This window comes from Podarcis melisellensis (genome assembly GCF_964234715.1).
Source record: "Podarcis melisellensis genome assembly, chromosome: 9".
Lineage (NCBI taxonomy): Eukaryota > Metazoa > Chordata > Lepidosauria > Squamata > Lacertidae > Podarcis > Podarcis melisellensis.
The window spans coordinates 12,332,563-12,353,960 of NC_138541.1; the positions used below are offsets into that span (position 1 = coordinate 12,332,563).

Sequence of the window (21,398 nt, forward strand, 5' to 3'; positions counted from 1 at the left end):
ATCCCTTGAAGCTTAATGGATCAATGCATTTATTAATAAACAATGCTTTATTGATACATGTAATATGTTTAAGACACCCACTTAATACAATGGTACCTCGGGTTACATATGCTTCAGGTTACAGACTCTGCTAACCCAGAAATAGTGCTTCAGGTTAAGAACTTTGCTTCAGGATGAGAACAGAAATCGGGCTCCGGCAGCATGGCGCCAGCAGGAGGCCCCATTAGCTAAAGTGGTACTTCAGGTTAAGAACAGTTTCAGGTTATGAACCTCTGGAACAAATTAAGTACTTAACCCGAGGTACCACTGTATATAAAATCGCCCATGTATAATAATCAAACAAGACTCAAAACACTGAAGCAAATAGCATTTGGGGGAAGAAAGTTGCAATGTAGCTCTTTCACAGTTCTTAGTCATTCGGGGTCAAACAGGCACTTCAATAAAATCTAGGGAAAGTTTGCTCTCTCCCCCCCCTTCCCCCCACTCTCCGTTTAATCTCTGGTTTCATTAATTGATTGTGTTTTGTTCACTTCCAGATGTGTGAATTAAGAGTTCCAGCTGACTGGGACTCCTTTTCTATTGAGGAATGCTAGCTGGAGCATTAGCCGAAAGAGGACATTTCTGCATGTTCAATGAGTTGATTCCAGTGGTCTGTTATGGGGGCGGTGAGAGTGGGACGTGTTTTTCTTCTGGCTGGCTGTGGAAGGGAACTGGCAAAGCTGGGGGGGAGGTAAATGAGGCCTGTGAATGATTCTGTTTCAGGGAGACCCAGAACCAGACTGTGATAATGCAAACTGTGTTTAAACATAATTGCATTAAAAAAAATAGAAAGGGGGCGATGGAGGGAGGAAAGTTTGCATCCCTAAATGCGTGTCACTCCATTCTTACAACCCTGAAGTTAAGACACTCCGGCTGCAATGCTCCCATCAGTTAAAAGCACAGTAAATCCCACTGATTCCATTAATTTGTGTTCATAGGATTTAAGTATTAGTTCTATTTATTTCAAAGGAAATTAATTGCCCTCACCTTTAAAAGCCCATCAAAACCAGCTGAAATACAGGCTGCTTTATAAGCCTGAAACCATAATCCACAAACCACAATCTCCATTGTAATCACGCTAAATTCCAGAGGCGAGCTGAAATTTCTCAGAAGGCATTTTTCTCGGAACATTTCTGATACATATCCCCCCCCCCCCCCGGTTTTACTCCTCTGGGAAAAAGTAGGCTACAGTGGTACCTCGGGTTACAGACGCTTCAGATTACAGACGCTTCAGGTTACAGACTCTGCTAACCCAGAAATAGTACCTCGGGTTAAGAAATTTGCTTCAGGATGAGAACAGAAATCCTGCGGCGGCAGCAGGAGGTCCCATTAGCTAAAGTGGTACCTTGGGTTAAGAACAGTTTCAGGTTAGGAACGGACCTCTGGAATGAATTAAGTTCTTAACCCAAGGTATCACTGGACTTTGAAGGATTTTCTCAGACTATTCTTCACCATCTTTATTTCTGTTTCATGATCAGAGGTGATTTCTATCCAAGGTGTTCTGTAATCAAGCTAGGGTGAAATAAGGCTACCAGTGACCATTGCTTCTGCTGCCATTTGCAGCAGCAGAAATCCAGCAAAATTAAAACCTCGTGGGCTGGGAGAGAAAGAAGCTGTGCTACTGTCACTGCTAAGCCTCATCCCCAAGACTACTGGAGAATTTCTCCTTCCCTTGGAGAAATCTTGCAAAACACTCTCCCCAGTTCTTTTATCTGCAAATAGGCTAGAGGATTTCCAGAAATCATTTGCACACAGCTGTTGCCAAATTACTTATTTCAGCGCCATTCTTGAGAAAGTGGTTCGTGGATTGCAGTCTTGAGTGAATCATATATACCTTTTCTAGCTTCTCCTGCTGGTGCAGAGGAAATTAAAGGATGACTGAGCAAGGGGAGTGACACAGGTTATGTTTGTTTTCAAAAGTCACCTGATGGAGTGCCCGTGTAGACATGCTCTGAAACAGCAGCCATCCACGAGGTTACAAAGAACAGTGGGATGAGACACAGCACTTTGTAAGGGGTTCTGCTTAGCAGCTCCAGTTTTCTTTATTTTAAACTTGAAGTGCTGGTTTTGGAATAGCACAGCGGCCGAGGGAGCATGATCCCAGCCAACCCTCAATTAAAAAAATTAAAATCGCTGTATGTTCACAATATGTCATCAAAGCAAACCATTCCATAGTTCCCCGTCCCACCTGCAAAAATTGCACATTCCCTTAGACATGCATGGTTCTAGTGTTCAAATTTTCTACTGTTGTACTTTTTTGCAATAGTCCTGCGAAGTAGGCTGCGACAGATCCTAACCTCCTTCGTAGGACTGTTGCGAATAGTACTCTTGATAATTTTGGAACACTCGAACCATGGACGCCTAAGGGAATACGCAATTTGTGCTGATGGCAGCAATCATTCCAGGGGATTATTCCCAGCTGCCCAATTTCTAACGAACCCTGCAAGTCAAATGAAAGCACCGTGCTGATAAAAAAACAAAACAAAAAACCCCTCCTATTGATTCTAAAGTTGTTCTCATGCAATTCCTCTCTACTTCACCAGCGATCCAAAAAACGATACATCCCAACTCAAAGGCGTGTCTCGGGGTCCTTTCTTGTGTAAATGTGCCTGCAGGGCGAAAATCTGTGCAGAAGACGGAACAATCCCCACCCGCTTCGAACGGGGAGGCATCTTCACTTTCACAAAGCTGAGCTGGGGGCGGTGGCGGGTGTGTGCTAAGCGAGCAGGATCTCCTTCATCTCTGCGCGGGTGATCCTAAGGATCGCTGGCGAAAGTGGCCGCGCAAGCGGAATACTCTGCAGGCGTGCCATTATAAAGACGACCCCGCTTCACGTTCCCAGCCTTCTTTTCTCGGGGGTTCTTCCCCCGCCCCTCCCTGTAAGGAAGGAGCCAGGTGGGTCGAGAAGAGAGAAGCCGCCCCTTCCCCCGCTCCTCCTCCTCCTCTTCCTCCCCACCCCTCCGATTCTTGTCTCCTGCTGCTGCTGTTGCTGCTGCTGCCGCCTGCGGCAAGGGACACCATCCAGGGGAGCGCTCGACTTGGCAGCCACAGGCGTGTGTGCGTGTGTGTGTGTTTCTTTTGGGTGGTGTAATTCCTCCTCCGCCACCCGTCGACTTTCTCGCGCGCAGCCGGCTTGGCTCAAAGGAGAGAAAGGCGGCGCGATTGGCTGCTGATTACCCAGCGCTGGGACTTCTGCACACACGCCGGAGACAAAACTCAGCCCAGGGCTTCGCCTGTCCCACTCGAGGAGCTGCGGAGGCGCGCGCAAAGGACGGACGGACTTGCCTGCCTGCTTGACTCCCCTCGCGCCACAAGCGCAGCGCGCAAAGCCAGAGAAGCCTCGCCACCCAAGCCCATCCGTCCCCCTTCTCCTTTTCCGCCTAGTGTTTTGCAAGCACCCACCTGCTGCCCCGCTTCTCCCTTCACCCGCTTGGACGAAGCGCCACTCCCTTCGCCTTTCCCCTCAGTCTTGTGGAAAAGATTCCCTTCGGCTCGGGAAGGCGAGCGCAATGGCGGGCGCTCCCCGCGCGCTGCTGCTGCTTTGCCTTTGCCTCAACTGGAGCCTGTTCGTGGCCCCCGGGGAGCCGGCTCTGGAGCGCACGGGCGGGCTGCGGAAAAGAAGCCGGGCGGCGGCGGCGGCGGCGGCGGCGGCTGCAGGTGACCAGCCCGCCCCGCTCGCCGTCTCCCCCGAGGACAAGGTCTCGGAACACATGCTCCGGCTCTACGACCGGTACAGCGGCGGTCGGCCCGAGGAGTCGGCGCCCGGCGCGCCGCAGCTGCTCCACCTCCGCGAGGGCAACACGGTGCGCAGCTTCCGAGCGCTGCCAGCAGGTGAGCCGAGGCGCCCGCGCGCGCTGCCAGCAGGCAGCTCACAGCCGAACCCGCCCCGGGTTGCTCGGGTGGGGAATGTGTGCGGTGTGTGCCGTGAGGTGTTTGGTTTGATGTTTGCGCGCGAGGGAGATTGGGGCACGCCGGGCAGCGCCGTGCCATGCGCTCGCGCGCGCCCGCAGAATGACAGGTCCCCGCGCCAATCCCTTCGCCCGGGGCGCCGCGCGCAAAGCGCCGTTGGGTGGGCGTAGCGCGCTCCGGGTCGCCGCGGGCATGCGGTGCCCCCCGAGGGGGCGGCTTGGCGGACGCCAGGTGAGGAAAGAGAACTTACCTGGGCAGCTTTGACCGTCGCCGGCTAGCGCGCCACAGGCAGCACAGGCGTCGTCGTGGCGCCCTGGCAGGACGCGCGTCGAGCTTGGCTTACGCGGGGGAGTTCTTACCTAGGGTTACCCAGCGCCGGGTTCAAATCAGGCGTGTGGGTTCTGGGACAAATGCATACAGCGCGCTAAGGGCGCTTTCCTGCTCTTTAAGGGCCGTTTTATGTGAAAAACATTTCCAAGGAGTGGGGAAATTTACCATCTCTCTTCTCCGTGTGGTTGTGGTGAGCTGGTGCTCTTTCAGCCAGGTGGGTGTCCTGCGCCTGTTGCCCGAGAAATCGGATATATTAAAAGCAGGAATCTGCCATAAGCCGCCCCTGTGTGGGCTCCGGAGAGTCAAAACTGCGCTCCTGCAGAGAAAATGACCAAGAGCGAAAGGTGGAGGAGTTCCGTGTCAAAACAGTTTTTGTTTACACAGATCGCTTGAGGTTTCCTTTCTCTCTCCCTCCCGCTTTTGAGATTTAACCAGGGCTGTCTATCCTGCGTCTTCTTGGAGACCTCCTGGGTGACATTAAAAACAACAAGTAAACAACTCCTCCGAGTTGCTTTCGACATACTTTCCTTACCAAAAGCAAATGATGGCCATGGACTTTAATTTTAAAAGGTGGATCTTCCCCCGCTAGTGAATGCTTTATTCAACCCATTTCTCCGTGTAAAATCGGTTTGGGAGAAATTATTACTCACCGGAAGGTCCTCCGCTGCTCACAGAGCTCCCTTTTTCTAAAAAAGCGCTTTTGTAGGTTAAAGCCAAATCATACATGATAACGTCCAATGAAGGATAAAAGTTCATTGAGAGATCAGGAAGTGGGGATCTGTCTTGCTTCTGCTCCAGTGAACTCTGTAGGGATTTGGTGAATGATTTGACAGCTGGACCGAGACCACAGACTGCACTTGTCTCAAACCACCGCAAAGAGATTTTCCAAAAGTTGCTACATGCTCAGACCTCAGAAAGTCTATTCCTGGGCACATACCTGAAATCCACAATATAAATATACCCTGAGCACCACTGACAAAATGGCATGGGTGGGTGATGGTTAAAATGACACCCCAATCCTAAACCCAATGGACACAAGCCAGGGAAAATCAGCTACACTTAAGACCCACTGAAATCTATCTTTGACCCAAGTGTTTACCTGTACGGTTTGCAGTCTGACCATGCACTTGTTTACTTGGAAGCAAGTTCCATGGAGTTCAATGGGGCTTACTCCTTGGAAAAGATGCTTATGATTGACAGCCTAAATCACATTGATTTAAGTGGGGATTCGGCGGCCCGTCTACCTTTCTGTGCATGGCATCCAATTATTGGGATTGACTTTAATTGATTTCAGAGAAATATATTTCCAGGTAAAGATGTGCAAGACTGTGGTGTCAGGTTGCAATAGATGAAACGGTTAGTCCACAATTAAGGTGGTGGTGGGGTATTTGAGATAATTTGTGTGCCTTGATGGGGTGGACAGATGACCTAATGACTTCATAATGTGGAAGCAAGTGCCGTTTATTTCAGTAGGTTGTGCACCTAATCTGTTTACGATCAGAGTGCAAGTCCAAGTAGATAAGCAGCATGCAGCCCCAGTCAGGTGCCTAGCAGAAATGCCACAAGCAGAGTATGATGAAGATGGCTGTATCTTACAGTTCGGCTCTAGTGTTTGGTAGCCAGGGGTATATTGCTTCTGAACATGGATGCTGCACTCTGACTAATCACCTAGCACCCCAGCATTTGTCTATACTTTTTAAAACTCTTTACCCATATCTTGCAGCAAGCTAATGCAATGCTATCATACACATTGTGTATCATACACTTCCTTACATTTCTCCCGAGCCTCTTGTTAGTCCGTTTTAATGCACTCTGCTTTTTTGAGCATGAAAACAAATTTATTTCCATTTTCTTTTTTTCATATGGCTCAGAATTTTATAATGTCGTATGGTGCCTAATCTTTGGTTGGTTTGTTTTTCTAAACTTGTAAGCCTTCTTTGAAGATTCGGGCACTCAATGTGAGTGTGAGAGACACAGTGTCAGTGGTTATTGCAATCTAATTACAGTGTCACCAAAAGGAAAAGGACCCAGAATCTTCCCTACTCTTATACCACTATATTTTCTAACTATTGCGCCTTCCTCTTAGTTATGCATGCATTTGCTATATGCTTAGCTGAAGAAACAGATGCAGTGTATTATAGAATATGTCAGTTAATAAGTTGTTTTCGGCACACCATTAGTAAGTCAGTAAAACATATAGCCTGTTTGAAATAACCATGTGCTTGATTTACTTGAAGCTTGGGCAGTTTCTACTGCATCACATATATCTTGCAGGCAAGCTACTGGGAGTTCCTTTCTTCTTCTGTATTTCAGGGCTGGGATAAATTTTACACAGAGAAACAATCTCTTACTCATTGTTTCTGCAAAGTAGGATGGCTTGATTCTAAGTACAATCATGCCCGTGCAGTTTGAAGAAACTCTCAGGATTCCCAAGGGTCTGTTTAGCATAGAGGTTTTAGCCTGCTGTTACATAGTAATTAGTGATCTTCTAGTTCTGGTGTGTTCTCACATCCACAGTTAGAAATTAATGCTAAAAGCAAACCACTTAATTTCAGGGAGATCCAGTATTGAGTGGAGTGCTTCAGCCCTGGAAAGCTGCAGCAGGGAATAAAACTCATCCTGAAAAGACATTCAAGACCAGGTTGAATCCCTCTAAATTCATGCAGGATTTCCTAGGAATGTAGGATGTTTGTCTCTAGGATAAGCAGTGCCGGATTTGGTGCTGTGTTACATCAAACCCATCCTATGCATGTTTAATCCCTATTAAGTGTGTTTAGGGGGATGCTGCGGTCTAAACCACAGAACCTAGGGCTTGCCAATCAGAAGGTCGGCAGTTCGAATCTCCGCAACGGGGTGAGCTCCCGTTGCTCGGTCCCTGCTCCTGCCAACCTAGCAGTTCGAAAGCACATCAAAGTACAAGTAGATAAATAGGTACTGCTTCTGCGGGAAGGTAAATGGCGTTTCTGTGCGCTGCTCTAGTTCTCCAGAAGTGGCTTAGTCATGCTGGCCACATGACCCAGAAGCTGTATGCCGGCTCCCTCGGCCAATAAAGCAAGATGAGCGCCGCAACCCCAGAGTCATCCACGACTGGACCTAATGGTCAGGGGTCCCTTTACCTTTACCTTTTAAGTGTGTTTAGGACTGCAGCCTTAGAGTAATTCCCATAACCATTTCAATCAATAGGAGTTTTGTCATATCATTCAGTGGACTGTGGACCTCTGTCCATGACCCAAGCTTGAAAAACCTGTAGATGTCTCATCGGTCAACATGAGTTTTGTTTTGTTATCTTGACATTGACTTGATGTTGTTCCAGTCAAAGTCACTACTTAGCTTTCACCAGTTTAGTCACTGCTGGAGAGCCTCACCACTGCCATTGGAACAGTATATACTTACTTTCTGAATAACAATATTTACACGTGTGCGCATGTGTGTATTTGCCACTTTCCACAACAAAGAAAGTTTTTTTGTGCTCTTATACCCTTGCATCCTCCAAATGCTGCCTGTTCCCAACATTTTAGCTTTCTCATTGCTTTGTATGAATTTCCAATACAGAGGTGTCAAATATACTCCCAGGAATTTTCTGCTAGCTTTCTTGAGCCATCTGGGTTTCTTCTACTAAATCTTAGTTCCACTTAGTTCTATTTAGCTTAATACCCACTCCTGGCCTCTAGCATGATGGCTGAAATTCACAAAACAAAGCACTGAAGAGTACTTGAGTGCCGGGGTGGGGAACCAGTGTGACTCTCCAGATGTTGGGACTCTCCAGATGTAGGAGCTGCCCATCATGCACAGCTCCTAGCATGTTAAATGGTCTGAATAGTGGGGAGTTGAAGCCCAGCAACATCCAGAGGGCTATGAGCTTTGAAGCCCTGTTTTAGCAATACCACTACTACTTAACTTCCATGTTAGTGGGACGCTCCTGTTCCCACTTTTTCAATCCAGCAAACTCCCATTGAACTCATTGCAGGTTTATGTTAATCACAACTAATGCCTATCCCTTTGCCTTCAAAGTGGTGGTGGTGGTGGTCATAGGCATGAGTAACTTTTGCTGCACTGTGTCACATTCATAGATTGGCATCGCATCTCAATCCCATATACAATGTGTGGATGCATGAGCCATTGGTTCCAAAGCAATATTGCATGTAAGAATGCATTATGATTGCAGCCTAAATCCACAATCCATCACCCCTTTGTTCCAGAGTTACTTTAATGGAACTACTATGCGCTCTCTCTCTCTCTCTCTCTCTCTCTCTCTCTCTCTCTCTCTCTCTCTCTCTCACACACACACACACACACACACACACACACACACTGAAAATTGCAGCCAAGGGCACTTACTTCAGTTGGTTTATATTGCAAGTTTGAAAGTACTGTAGTGACCTGACCATTTAACACTGGCAAGTCAGAACTGCCACCAGACAACCAGGCAGGAGCATTTTTATAAGGTGGGAGAAAGTTGGTGCTTCTTGATATGCCACAAATAACTAAGCTGGACATAGGTGAGCATGATTTCTTTATTATTATTATTAAAGATTTTATTGGTTTACAAAAGTATGAGCAATCTCTCTCTCCCCCCCTCTCTCTTTCCATGTAATATTTTTACAGATTAGTTTCATTTGTTGAGACATTAGTCTTATATTAGGGAGAAAAGAGGGGAAGAGGTGGAGGGAGGAAAGGTGAGTGGGGGTGGGGTCAGGTGGTGATGTTTCTGTTTTACTTAATATATGTGTGAGGTTTTGTGTCAGCGTCGCCCTCCAGTGTTATTGCCAGTCACCAAATTCTACTTGCCAGCTCTGCAACGTATTGCTGGAATGGGTCTATTTATCATCCAAACTAGAGATGTCACTTAACTTTGTGAATGCAATTAACATGTGTTTTTTGGGTTATGCAAACAGAAGGAGCTTTGAAACTGGGAGGGGGCAGAATAAAGAAGGGAAGGGGAAGTTTAGGGAGGAGAAGCTTGATTCTCTCTTTCTCGTCTTGCCATGCTCCCAATAAAATAAGACCTCTCTCAAGCAGCTATTTGCATTTCAAGGGAAACCTTCCTTGGCACCACAGCTGTTTTATTTTGCCCTTATTCATTTGATATAAGCAGTTCAGCACTTTTTCCTCCGTGATTGGAGACAGCAATTCTTCTGAATGCCCTTTGCTGAAACCGCAGGAGCGGAGAGTGGCTCTTGTGCTCAGGGGTCTTGCTTTCAGCTTTCCCCACAGGCATCTGGTTGGCCGCTATAAGAACAAGATGCTGGGCTTGATCCAGCAGGGCTGTCCTTATGTTCTTATGATCGGTGTGCGATTGGATGTGATGTTGCAAGGAATAATAATAATAATTTATTATTTATACCCCGCCCATCTGGCTGGGTTTCCCCAGCCACTCTGGGCGGCTTCCAACAAAACACTAAAATACAATAACCTATTAAACATTAAAAGCTTCCCTAAACAGTGCTGCCTTCAGATGTCTTCTAAAAGTTTAGTAGTTATTTTTCTCTTTGACATCTGATGGGAGGGCATTCCACAGGGCGGGTGCCACTACCAAGAAGGCCCTCTGCCTGGTTCCTTGTAACTTGGCTTCTCGTAGTGAGGGAACCGCAGTAGGCCCTCGGCGCTGGACCTCAGTGTCCAGGCAGAATGATGGAGGTGGAGATGCTCCTTCAGGTATACTGGACCAAGGACATTTAGGCCTTTAAAGGTCAGCACCAACACTTTGAAGGAAGGAAGACATAAGCGGCCTGAATGTAACCTAACAACTCTTAACAGTCTTTGCATTTCACATGCATAAGGGCACCTAGAAATCTTATCTTGAGCTGAGTTCCTCATATCACTTAACGTCTGCATGGTACCTTCAGCCCAATCCTATGCATGTCCATTCAGAAGCAAGTCCTGCACAGCTCAGCAAGACTTTCTCATACCATTGCACCCCTGATGTAGCCTCTTTGTGCCAATGAAGCTCTTGTATACAAATCAAAGAAAGCTGGCCACATTTGAGCGAGTCCCATTGAAGTGAATGGGATTTTGGCACGTACTCAAAAACGTAAGCCCCATTAATTTCATTGGAATCTAAGTGCACTTTCCCTGGAGAATTCCTGATGGGTTTAATCCACGTTAAGCATCTGTACTCAGCTGTCATTATGAGAGCCTAAACTGGGTGAGATAATTAAATATATACTTTGAAGTGCTTGGTGCATCACAGAGACATGGCCTGGTCCTAAGGGTTGTTGTACTAGCAAACAAATACTTAGGACTATGGTGCAGTGCCATCCAATTGTGGCATTACAGTGCTGTTGCAGAGATTTTGTGCAGACATTTAGGATTAACGTGTAAAGCATGTTTGAAAACATCATGGCTGCCGTCTTACTAGTATCCAAGAACTCCAAAAGAACACTGTGTGTGTTTTGCAGTACTTGTAAAATGCTTGTTAAAATGGTGTTTGGGTGTGTAAGAGAGACTCCTGGATTTGCATACAGTACAATCCTGAATGGAATCCAGGTCAGCCAGTATCAAGGTGAAGGTCATCATTGTGCAGAACATTTCCCCACGGAAGTGAATGGCAGCTATTTTCTTGTATACAGGAAGGGGCAGCCTTGCAGGTGCCACCAGAGGAGAGGCTAAACCTGCTTCCTTCTCCTGGTGGCCTCATGGACTCTTCATAGTATCTTGTCTTCACCTGCATAGCTTCTTGGTCATAGCGCAGTGTGACAGCATTGGGAACCGGCTCTTATATACAGTGGTACCTCAGGTTACATACGCTTCAGGTTACAGACTCCGCTAAGCCAGAAATAGTGCTTCAGGTTAAGAACTTTGCTTCAGGATGAGAACAGAAATCGTGCTCCGGCAGCACAGCGGCAGCAGGAGGCCCCATTAGCTAAAGTGGTGCTTCAGGTTAAGAACAGTTTCAGGTTAAGAACGGACCTCCAGAACGAATTAAGTACTTAACCCGAGGTACCACTGTATTTGGATGGTATCAATAATATTGAGCCAGTACAGTCATACCTCGGGTTACAGCCGTTTTCAGGTTGCGTTTTTTCGGGTTGCGGACTGCCGAAACCCGGAAGTACTGGAACGGGTTACTTCCGGGTTACAGTGGTCGCGCATGCGCAAGAGCACCGAATCGCAACCCGCGCATACGCGTAGACGTGGGTTGTGAATACTGCGGGATGCAAATGTGCATCGTGCACAGATCACGTTCGCAACCCAAACGTCCACTGGGCTTTCACATCACAAGCTCCCATTGCCATAAGCATGCCATGTTCAAATGATCATCCAGGGCTCCATGGGCAATTGTTTCATGAGACTGTAGATAATTGCCCCTCCCTTGCTTCTACACCCTTCCCACCCCATTCTGGCTTCAGCACAAAGATCATGGCTTGCCCTGATTTAGAATTCCTCTTTGCACCCAACCTGGGAAATTCCGCTTTAATGCCAGGTAACAAACCAAGGCTCTGAAGAGAATTCCATATTTTAAAAAAGTCCTCTTGGAACAAAATGGTCCAGAACTCTTGTCTTCTCGTTTGCGGTGCCACCCATCAAAAACGGCCCAGGTACAACTCAGGGGAAGTTATCTTGGCTCCTTTCAGGATACCTGATTAAAAGGTATTTATTGTTCTAAACCTAAAATGTCTTTGGAAAGGAGCCCATCTTTGCGGTCTTTTAGCTTGTATTTACTCTGTTTCTTGACTGTGGGTGGCAAAAGTCCTATAAATACACAGTTCGCTCACCCTTTTCCTCCTCCCCCCTGATCCTTTTGCAGTTCAAGTGCCAAGGAAATAAATTTGAAGTGGCTATAAGGTTTTTTTTTGACACTTTTATAAGTATTTATGCAAAATATTTAACCAGTTAGGTGTTATCTTTCCTGTCCCTTAGGATGTGACAGCTCATTTGTACGGTTATTAATGGCAGAGAACTACATTTTCTGTGAAACCTTAGATCGTATAAAGGTGGGGAGTATTCTCATTTCCCCCCACTAGGTTCCATACTTGGCTGAAAATGGAGTGGAAATTGGATATTTTGTTTCCATTTGTAGGTATTTCATATTGAAATTTATCCGCAACACACACTGGATGCTAGCTGGAATTTGCACAGAAAAAAACCGTGCCTGTCTCCATCTTCACCTTTCGGTTCGTAAGCAAAAATGCACACAAATTATTTGGTCACGCTGAGCCGTCAAAGCCAATCGAGGATTTTGGCATTGCCTTCCACGGCGTGTAGGTTGCCCCTATTTCCCCTGGTCTCTGGTGGCAATGTTGACTCATCAGTGAATTACTTTCTCAGGGAATTAATGGGTTTTTGTTCACCTCCTACACCAAAAAGTTTCATGGGAATGCGTTCTTACCAGTTTTAGCAGCTGGTTTATCCATTCTGACGAATAAGATAAGAAGAGTATTTGCTGGATCAGGCCAAAGACAACTCTAGTCCATCCTGTTCTCACACTGGCCAACCAGATGCCTCTATGACCAGCCATCTTAGTACAACAGCACTTTCTCCATGTGATTCCCAGGAACTGCCATTCAGAGGCACACTTCCTCTGATGCTGGAACTATTATAGAGCCTTCCTTGCTGGTAGCTGAGCCCTAAAAAAAAATTAGTCCAATCCCCTTTTAACGCTGCTCAAGTCGGCGGCCACCCCCACATCTTCTGGCAACGAATCGCATTAGTTTAATTCTTCACTGCGTCAAGCTGTAATTCCTTTTGTTCTGTCTTGGGTTTTCCAACATTCAGCTTCAGTCCTAGTATTATGGCAGAGGGATAAAAACTTCTGTCTCCACACCGTGGGTATTTTTATGGAGTGGTAAACTGATGTAGGAGAATTCTGGACTGTCCCATATCAGACTGCAAGTGTGTGTGTGTGCGCGCACACACACACACGCACACACCTACCCACACACCATGTTTTTCCTATACTTCAGAGTGAGTTCTTTGAATGCCCTTAATTAGTAGTAATAATAATAATAATAATAATAATAATAATAATAATAAATTTTATTTATACCCCACCCTCCCCAGCCAAGGCCGGGCTCAGAGCGGCTTACAAGCAATAATAAAAACAAGTTGAATGAATACAACTTAAAAACAAAATTAAAATACAACATTAAAATATTGAAACATTAAAATATTAAAATGTAGCCTCCTCGCAGGAGGAGAAGGAAAAGAAAAAAGAAAGAGAGGGAGGGAATCAAATTAGTGCATTTCAAGAAGGTTGCTCTGAGCCATGGGTAGGCAAACTAAGGCCCAGGGACTGGATGGGGCCCAATCGCCTTCTAAATCCGGCCCATGGATGGTCCGGGAATCAGCGTGTTTTTACATGAGTAGAACGTGTCCCTTTATTTAAAATGCACTTCTGGGTTATTTGTGGGACCTGCCTGGTGTTTCTACATGAGTAGAATGTGTGCTTTTATTTAAAATGCATCTCTGGGTTATTTGTGGGGCATAGGAATTCATTCATCCCCCCCCCCAAGAAATAGTAATTCATCATTCAATAGTCAGTTATTGTTCATTCCCCCCCCCCAAAAAAAAATAGTCCGGCCCCCCACAAGGTCTGAGGGACAGTGGACTGGCCCCCTGGTGAAAAAGTTTGCTGACCCCTGATGAGCCTTTCTTAGTATGTACAAGGTGTGTTTTGCACTTTGGGAGCCTGCAAAAACACCCCCTCCTTCACTTTCACACACCTGTAGCCTATAAATGAATTCTACCAATTTCGTTCTGTGTTGTGGTGTAGAACAGCCTTCACCAGCTTGGGGCATAGCTTCAACCTTTCCCCTTTTTAAAGGGACATTTCCTTATTCCGAATAGGATTCCACGCAAGAAAAGGGAAAAGTTGACAGCTATGACTTGGGGCCCTCCAGAAGTTGTTGGACTACAAGTCCCATCAGCCATAGCCACGTCGTGCTGATGGGATTTGTAGTCCAAAAACGTCCAGAGGGCACTAGGTTGGCGAAGGCTGATGTAGGAAGACATTTGTTTATAAATTGTACTTTTTCTTTTTTCCACATGATGACTTGTTCCTCCCCCTCCTTGAAACCCGCAATTCTTGTGATTCTATAGGGCAAATGCAATGTGGATACTTTTCTATGATAGGTTCATCCTCATGAAAGATTTTGGGCCAGCTGTAGAATACGAGTTTCTCATTAGGGGAAAGGCATCTCTTTGCTGAACAGCTTATCTAACAATTAAAACAAATCAAAAAGTCATCGGGTAGGAATCTTTGCATGACTCCCCCCCCCCATTAGTCCCTTAGACTTCAGTATTGCGAGAATGTCTGAATAAGCAATTTGGAGATCACAGCCTCTAGGTGATGAATTGCATGTCCGCCTGAATATCAGCAAAAGTCAGTCATGGTGGGGCTTGGAGGCATACCATCTTGAAATAACTTTGGGAAGATCCCATCATAAATGAAAATATACATTGTATTAATTATGTTGCTTCGATACAATGTTCAGAAACAGCCAAGAAGGGAACTACAGTAGTACCTCAGGTTACATACACTTCAGGTTACATACGCTTCAGGTTACAGACTCCGCTAACCCACAAATAGTACCTCGGGTTAAGAACTTTGCTTCAGGTTGAGTGCAGTGCAGTGGCGGCAGGAGGCCCCATTAGCTAAAGTGGTGCTTCAGGTTAAGAACAGTTTCAGGTTAAGAACGGACCTCCAGAACAAATTAAGTACTTAACCTGAGGTACCACTGTATTATTTATAGTTGTCTTTGGCACTGAACAACACCTCACCCCCACGCCCACCCCGCTTGAACTGACACTGGGCATAAATTCCCCACTGAGTAGGCACAGCTAAAAGGACCTCCTCACATATTCCGTGTACACCTAAAAATGCAAAGTGTGTGAATGCTGCAAGCAGGTGTGTGGCAACAGACGCATCACACAGGTGTTATCAAAGAGCCAGGATTAGTTGCATATCCCTGCCGGGTGTGCAGGTGAAAGCTGTTTTCTCCAAGGCTCCTGGTGGAATATAATTACTGCACTTTAAAAACCTGTTGCTGAGGATATTTCGCACTGGTTTCAGCCTTTGTCTTAGCCGTGTGTATGTAGATATATAATCTTTGTATGCGAACTGGCTTGGAGATGCTGGGTTATATCCAACTAAATTCTGCTCAGACTTGACCCACTGACATAAGTAAGCAGCGCCAGATTTAGGGTGGTGCAGGCGGTTCTGCCCTGGATGGGGCACCAAGCCAATGGGGAGCAAAAGCGAGATGATCCATGAATGAGAAGAGCCATTTGGTGGCACCGAGTTTCGGCCTTGCTCAGGGCGCCATATTACCAAAGCCTGCCTCTGAAGAAAGCCAGGTCCTCTAATTTCCGTGGGTCTTTTCTGTGCATGACTCAGTAATTGAATATAGACCTATCAGTAGAAAAGTGCTTTCTATGTGAAGTGTTCCTTGGATGCATCACAGTGGGTAGTAATTGCAGCATCACGACCTTTTCTAATTGTTTTCAAGAGAAAGTGGAAGGGCAGGGAGATTGTAAACAAAAAGAGTGGCATGGGAGGAAGGTGGACTCTGGTAAACGAAAAGAAAAGAGGTTGTCCCACGTTGCAGTTTTATCTTAACGGTGGATCTCAGGTCTAAAAATGTTGAAGGCAGCTCAGGTTCAGAATGCCCTTTGTCAGTTTTGATCAGTCCAACATCACAATCTGCTTTAAATTTTTGAGAAACCATCGTCCTTCCTAGCTGGCCGTCCTTAAATGTGCAGTGATCTAAGACTTCCCCACCAAAACCAATTTATTTCAAATTGAATTTTGCAGTGCGGATAAAAATAGAAGCTCTAGCTTGAATGCCTCTCCCACCTTCTCGCTGCCTGAACTTTCTACACTCGAGATTCTTCAGCGGAGTGCTAAACTGAAATAAGCTACCAACCCAAACTGTTCCCGGTGTGCTATCTCTCTCTCCCCAACTGAATCCCACAAGCGAATATCTGCATCAGTGGTAGGACCTTTCCTGGAATATGTGAATTCATTGGAAATAGCACATTTGTGGCCCCCTTCACTTCTTCTATGGTTTTTCTATATATATAAAAAATTTAAACTAGACTTGCAAAATGCCAGTCCTTCAAATAGAGGACTTTCCCTTGTAAAATAGGACACAGGGCCACCTTAGAGGCAGCTACCTCATGAAAGGGCAGTATATTGCTAGTTATTTAATTGAATTATGCAGCAAATATCATTATTTTGTTTTGTTTTACTGCTAGGAAGAGGTGTTTGTGTGGGTTTCAGCCTCCAGTGCCAAAATAACTCGACCCAGCCCTGAGTACTGTGTATTTTGACTCTGTGGTTAGTCACCAGGCAGCAAAATGTCTTGGGGTTGTCTTGGCCAGAGTGGGGTAAGAAGAGGAAGAGAAGATTTTTTTTAGGAAGAGCAAAGTTCTCAGCAAAGTGTCCACCCTTTTTGTATGAAATAGCACATTCTGAGAATGTTTGCTGTGGTTACATTAATTACATGCCTTATAATTACTGACTTATCCAAATGATAAGTCAGTAATTATAAGCTGAGACCCTACCTGCCCGCAGACTGTCTCGCCAGAGTGGTGCATGCCCTAGTTATCTCTCGCTTGGACTACTGCAATGCGCTCACCTTTGAAGGTGACCCGGAAACTACAACTAGCGTATTTCGCCCTATAGGACACACTTTTTCCCCTCCAAAAATGAAGGGGAAATGTGTGTGCATCCTATGGGGCGAATGCAGGCTTTCGCTGAAGCCTGGAGAGCGACAGGGGTCGGTGCGCACCGACCCCTCTCACTCTCCAGGCTTCGGGCAGATATCCGCAAGCCTGGGGAGTCCGCGGGAGTTCCTGCTGGGCTCCCAAGGCTTGCAGATAGCAGACTGTTCTGGGGGCTGGGGTCGGGGGAAGCTCGGGCTTCCCCCGCCCCAGCCCCGCACCTGGGGGGGAAATAATTTTTTTTCTTTATCCCCCCCCCAAAAAACACACCTAGGTGCGCCCTATAGGGCGAAAAATACGGTAATCCAGAACGCGGCAGCTAGACTGGTGACTGGGACCGAGACCACATAACACCGGTCTTGAAAGACCTACACTGGCTCCCAGTATGTTTCTGAGCACAATTCAAAGTGTTGGTGCTGACTTTTAAAGCCCTGAATGGCCTCGGTCCAGTATACCTGAAGGAGCGTCTCCACCCCCATCGTTCTGCCCGGACACTGAGGTCCAGTGCTGAGGGCCTTCTGGCAGTTTCCTCACTGCGAAAAGCCAAGTTACAGGGAACCAGGCAGAGGGCCTTCTCGGTAGTGGCACCTGCCCTGTGGAATGCCCTCCCATCAGATATCGAAACAAACAACTATCTGACTTTTAGAAGACATCTGAAGTCAGCCCTGTTTAGGGAAGCTTTTAATGTTTAATAGACTATTGTATTTTAATATTCTGTTGGAAGTAGCCCAGAGTGGCTGGGGTAACCCAGCCAGATGGGTGGGGTATAAATAATACATTATTATTATTATTATTATTATTATTATTATTATTATTATTATATTTTACTTTATTCGTTAAGTAAATTTATGTTGCACCAAAGAATCCCAAGGTGGAATACATAGTTATCCCCCAACGTCCATTTTATCCTCCCAGCCTGAGAGACAGGGACTGGCCCAATGCTGACTTGATCCATGCTGACTTTATTTCTCCTTTGGGAGCAACGGCAGAATATACAGTGACTACACAAACAAATGTATGAATCCGAATATGATCCATATGCCACTTTACATCATGCTCAATTTACAGGCGCAATACAAGCAAAGTTAAACATTTCCTTTCCGTGAGAGAAAAAAAAGCACCTGTTTAACTGTGTTCCATTGAAATCAATGTGGATTAAAAGTGGTTCACTTTGGCTAAGATTGCACCTTATGGGTCGGATTCTGCTAATGAGTGTCATTGGCAGAAACCTGCACAAGGATTTTCCATTAGCACAGTGGCGCTTTCCCCCTCTCTCTCCTCCCCTGTGTGCCTTCTAATGGTAAAGGGACCCCTGACCATTCGGTCCAGTCGTGGCCGACTCTGGGGTTGCGCTGCTCATCTCACATTATTGGCCGAGGGAGCCGGCATACAGCTTCCGGGTCATGTGGCCAGCATGACTAAGCTGCTTCTGACAAACCAGAGCAGTGCACGGAAATGCTGTTTACCTTTCCTCCGGAGCGGTACCTATTTATCTACTTGCACTTGGACATGCTTTCGAACTGCTAGGTGGGCAGGAGCCGGGACCGAGCAACAGGAGCTCACCCCGTCGCGGGGATTCGAACCGCCGACCTTCTGATCGGCAAGTGCTCGGCTCTGTCGTTTAACCCACAGTGCCACCCACATCCTGTGTGCCTACTGGCCCCTTCCAAATTGGCATTTTTTGTGGGGGGCAGGCAAGAGAACCCCTAGAATAGCACATGGGGGAATAGAGGGGGACTGTTCCCAATGTATGGACTTATTCCCTAATAGGTGTGTTTAGGACTGCAGACTTAAAGAAGGCAGAACAGAGACCAAACAGTTCTATTTAATGAACACAGTTAATTTGACTTCATCAACACTCTAAAACCCCCCCAAAAAACCCCCAAACCCTAGATCTCTGAAAAGTCATTTCAGGTATTACACCTGTCCTTGAGCCAATTACAACCATACGGTTTCCTACTTCTTATTTTAAGCTGTTCTTTTTCTTAGTTCAGTTTGAAACACCAGTCAAAAATAACACAGGAAATGAAGCATAGTGAACCTTACTAAGCAGCACAAAACACTACTGGGTTGGGAAGAGAAAAACGAGGATTTCTTTCTTTCTTTCTTTCTTTCTTTCTTTCTTTCTTTCTTTCTTTCTTTCTTTCTTTCTTTCTTTCTTTCTTTCTTTCGCAGGGGGAAGAGGGCAAGGAAAACAGAGTTTCCTTCACCATTCTTTCAGCTGCGCTTCTTTCAACAAAGTTTGGGCAGCCTCTAAATGCATAAATAAAAATTGTGTCACCCCATTTCATAAACAAGTTTACTGAATATACATAAGGAACTTTTTTTATTTTTATAATGGAGGTTTACCGGAGAAGCGAAAACAAAGCAAACTGAGAACAGAATTGGAAGGAGTTACTAAGTAAGGCTTGAAAGAAAAAAAAGGGGGGACCATTTGCAGGCTTGTGCTTTCTACTTCTCAGTTCCACCTCAGAGCGCACTACTGGCGACTGAGTTATAAAACCACAAAAAGAGGGTTTAATAATGGAAGTGCTGGTGCATTCTTAAGTATATGGGGCCAGCATGCTGCTTTAATATCTAATTTAAAGTAGGGCTAATGATGACTATATAACTAAGCAGCCCTCATTATTGCATCCTTTTTCACCCATGGGATAGATTCGGCAATCCATAAAAATGTCAGTATATCCTCTGTAAAGGTAAGCATGCCACAGGCTAGTGGACTTGTTCTAGGCCCCAGAAACATGTGGTAGTGATAGCAGCAGAACCTGAGCACAAGAGCCCTCTACCCTCCTAAACTTTCCAGCAACAGTGGTACAGCTTCAGGTTACAGATTCCACTAACCCAGAAATAGTACCTCAGGTTAAGAACTTTGCTTCAGGATGAGAACGGACCTCCGGAACGAATTAAGTACTTAACCCGAGGTACCATTGTATTCAGAAGCATTACTTGCCTCCAACCATCAGGGGGCAGAGTGTGGCCATCATAGACAGTGGCCATTGATAGCCTTATTCCTGAATGAATTTGTCTAATCCTCTTTTAAAGCCGTCCAAGTTGATGGCCATCTCCGCTTCCTTGGGGGGGGGGTCAATTCACTGGTGTAGCTTGGGAGGGTGCCAGGGGGCATTGCCCCAAACCCACAATGGGGAGGGGCATGCGAACCAGGTGTATTCCCCCCCCCCCGATACGGTGGTACCTCTGGATGCAAACGGGATCCGTTCCGGAGCACTGTTCACATCCTGAGGAGAATGCAACCCGCGTCTGTGTGTGCGCAGGTCACGATTCACCGCTTCTGTGCATGCGTGTGACGTCATTTTGAGCATCTGCACAAGCAGCGAAACCCAGAAGTAACCTGAAAATGCTCAGCCTGAAGCAACTTCAACCCAAGGTATGACTGTATCCCCGTCGTACAGCTGGGTGAAAATGGAGGGTGAAGACCAGCCAGTGGCGTAGCGTGGGGGGTGCAGGGGGGGCCGGCCGCACCGGGCGCAACATCTGGGGGGTGCGCTCGCACTCGCAGCTCTCTGCCCCTACCTGGCTCACTCACTCTCTCTCACTGCAGTGCTGGCTGTGCGAATCCAATCCGAGCCGCCGGGTCGCCGCCCACTGTGGAGGGGGTGGGTGCCAGGCGTGTGGTGCGGAGAGAGAGCGAGGGACTATCTGGGGGAGGGACAGTGCTGCAGCCGCCCAGCACAGTGCTGAGCGCGGGAGAGAACCACACCAGACCAGACCAGGCAGCAGCAAGAAGAAGCTGGCAGCGGCGGCAGGTTAGGGGTTAGGGGGCGCAAATTACTTGCCTTGCCCCGGGTGCTGACAACCCACGCTACGCCGCTGAGACCAGCACCCTCTGCACCCCATTCTCGCCCAGTGTGCTCCCACCCACCTGTCAGTGACAAGGGCTGGGTGAGGCGCAAATGGTGCTCTTGTCCCTGACAAGCAGCCGGGCTGTAGCCAGCCATTCCACTCCCAGGCCAAGCCTGACCTGGGGGCGGAGAGAGGAGAGTTGGTGGCGGCATTGCTGCCCCTCTCCTTGGATGGGTGACGCCTTGCAAGGTGTGGCCAAGGCAACATTCTTGCACCCAGTGGGGTCCCTTCGCACGCCACCCCTGGGCTGCTGGAGCATTTCCTGGGTGAATTCAATACTTGCACGGTGTGGATAAGTACTTTCTTTTGTCTGCCCTGAGACTTCCCACATCCGTAAGTTCTGGTTTTATGACAGAGGGTGAGAGACATTTCTCAACCCATTTTCACCGTGCCCGAGGTGACCAGAATGGCACACACTATTCCAAAGGCAGTTGCACCATAGAGGTGTGTAACAGCCCTGCTGTAATGTACCATAATCGCATTACTTGAAGCACATTCTTTCCCTGTATGTCTCACCTTCAGTTTTCCTCACCTTCCTCTATTTCCCTTGTGTTGTTAGCTCCTCAGACACCTTGTGTCTTCTGCAGAACACTAAG

The 21,398-nt window shown here is 46.8% G+C and overlaps 1 protein-coding gene and 1 long non-coding RNA gene across 2 annotated transcripts in view; one reads left to right on the top strand and one right to left on the bottom strand.

The window, feature by feature from the left end:
• Positions 1–1,198: 1,198 nt before the first annotated feature.
• Positions 1,199–3,494, bottom strand: LOC309377845. The gene is made up of 2 exons (XR_014171722.1): positions 3,442–3,494; positions 1,199–2,916 (listed from the first exon to the last, which is right to left on the bottom strand). It is a non-coding gene; the product is annotated as an uncharacterized lncRNA (long non-coding RNA).
• Positions 3,493–21,398, top strand: part of BMP3 (bone morphogenetic protein 3) — a 36,924-nt gene continuing 19,018 nt past the window's right edge. The window contains 3 exon segments of the mRNA XM_081925118.1: positions 3,493–3,654; positions 3,657–3,690; positions 3,692–3,870. Of these exon segments, the coding sequence (XP_081781244.1) occupies positions 3,549–3,654; positions 3,657–3,690; positions 3,692–3,870 (319 nt within the window). The 5' untranslated portion in view covers positions 3,493–3,548.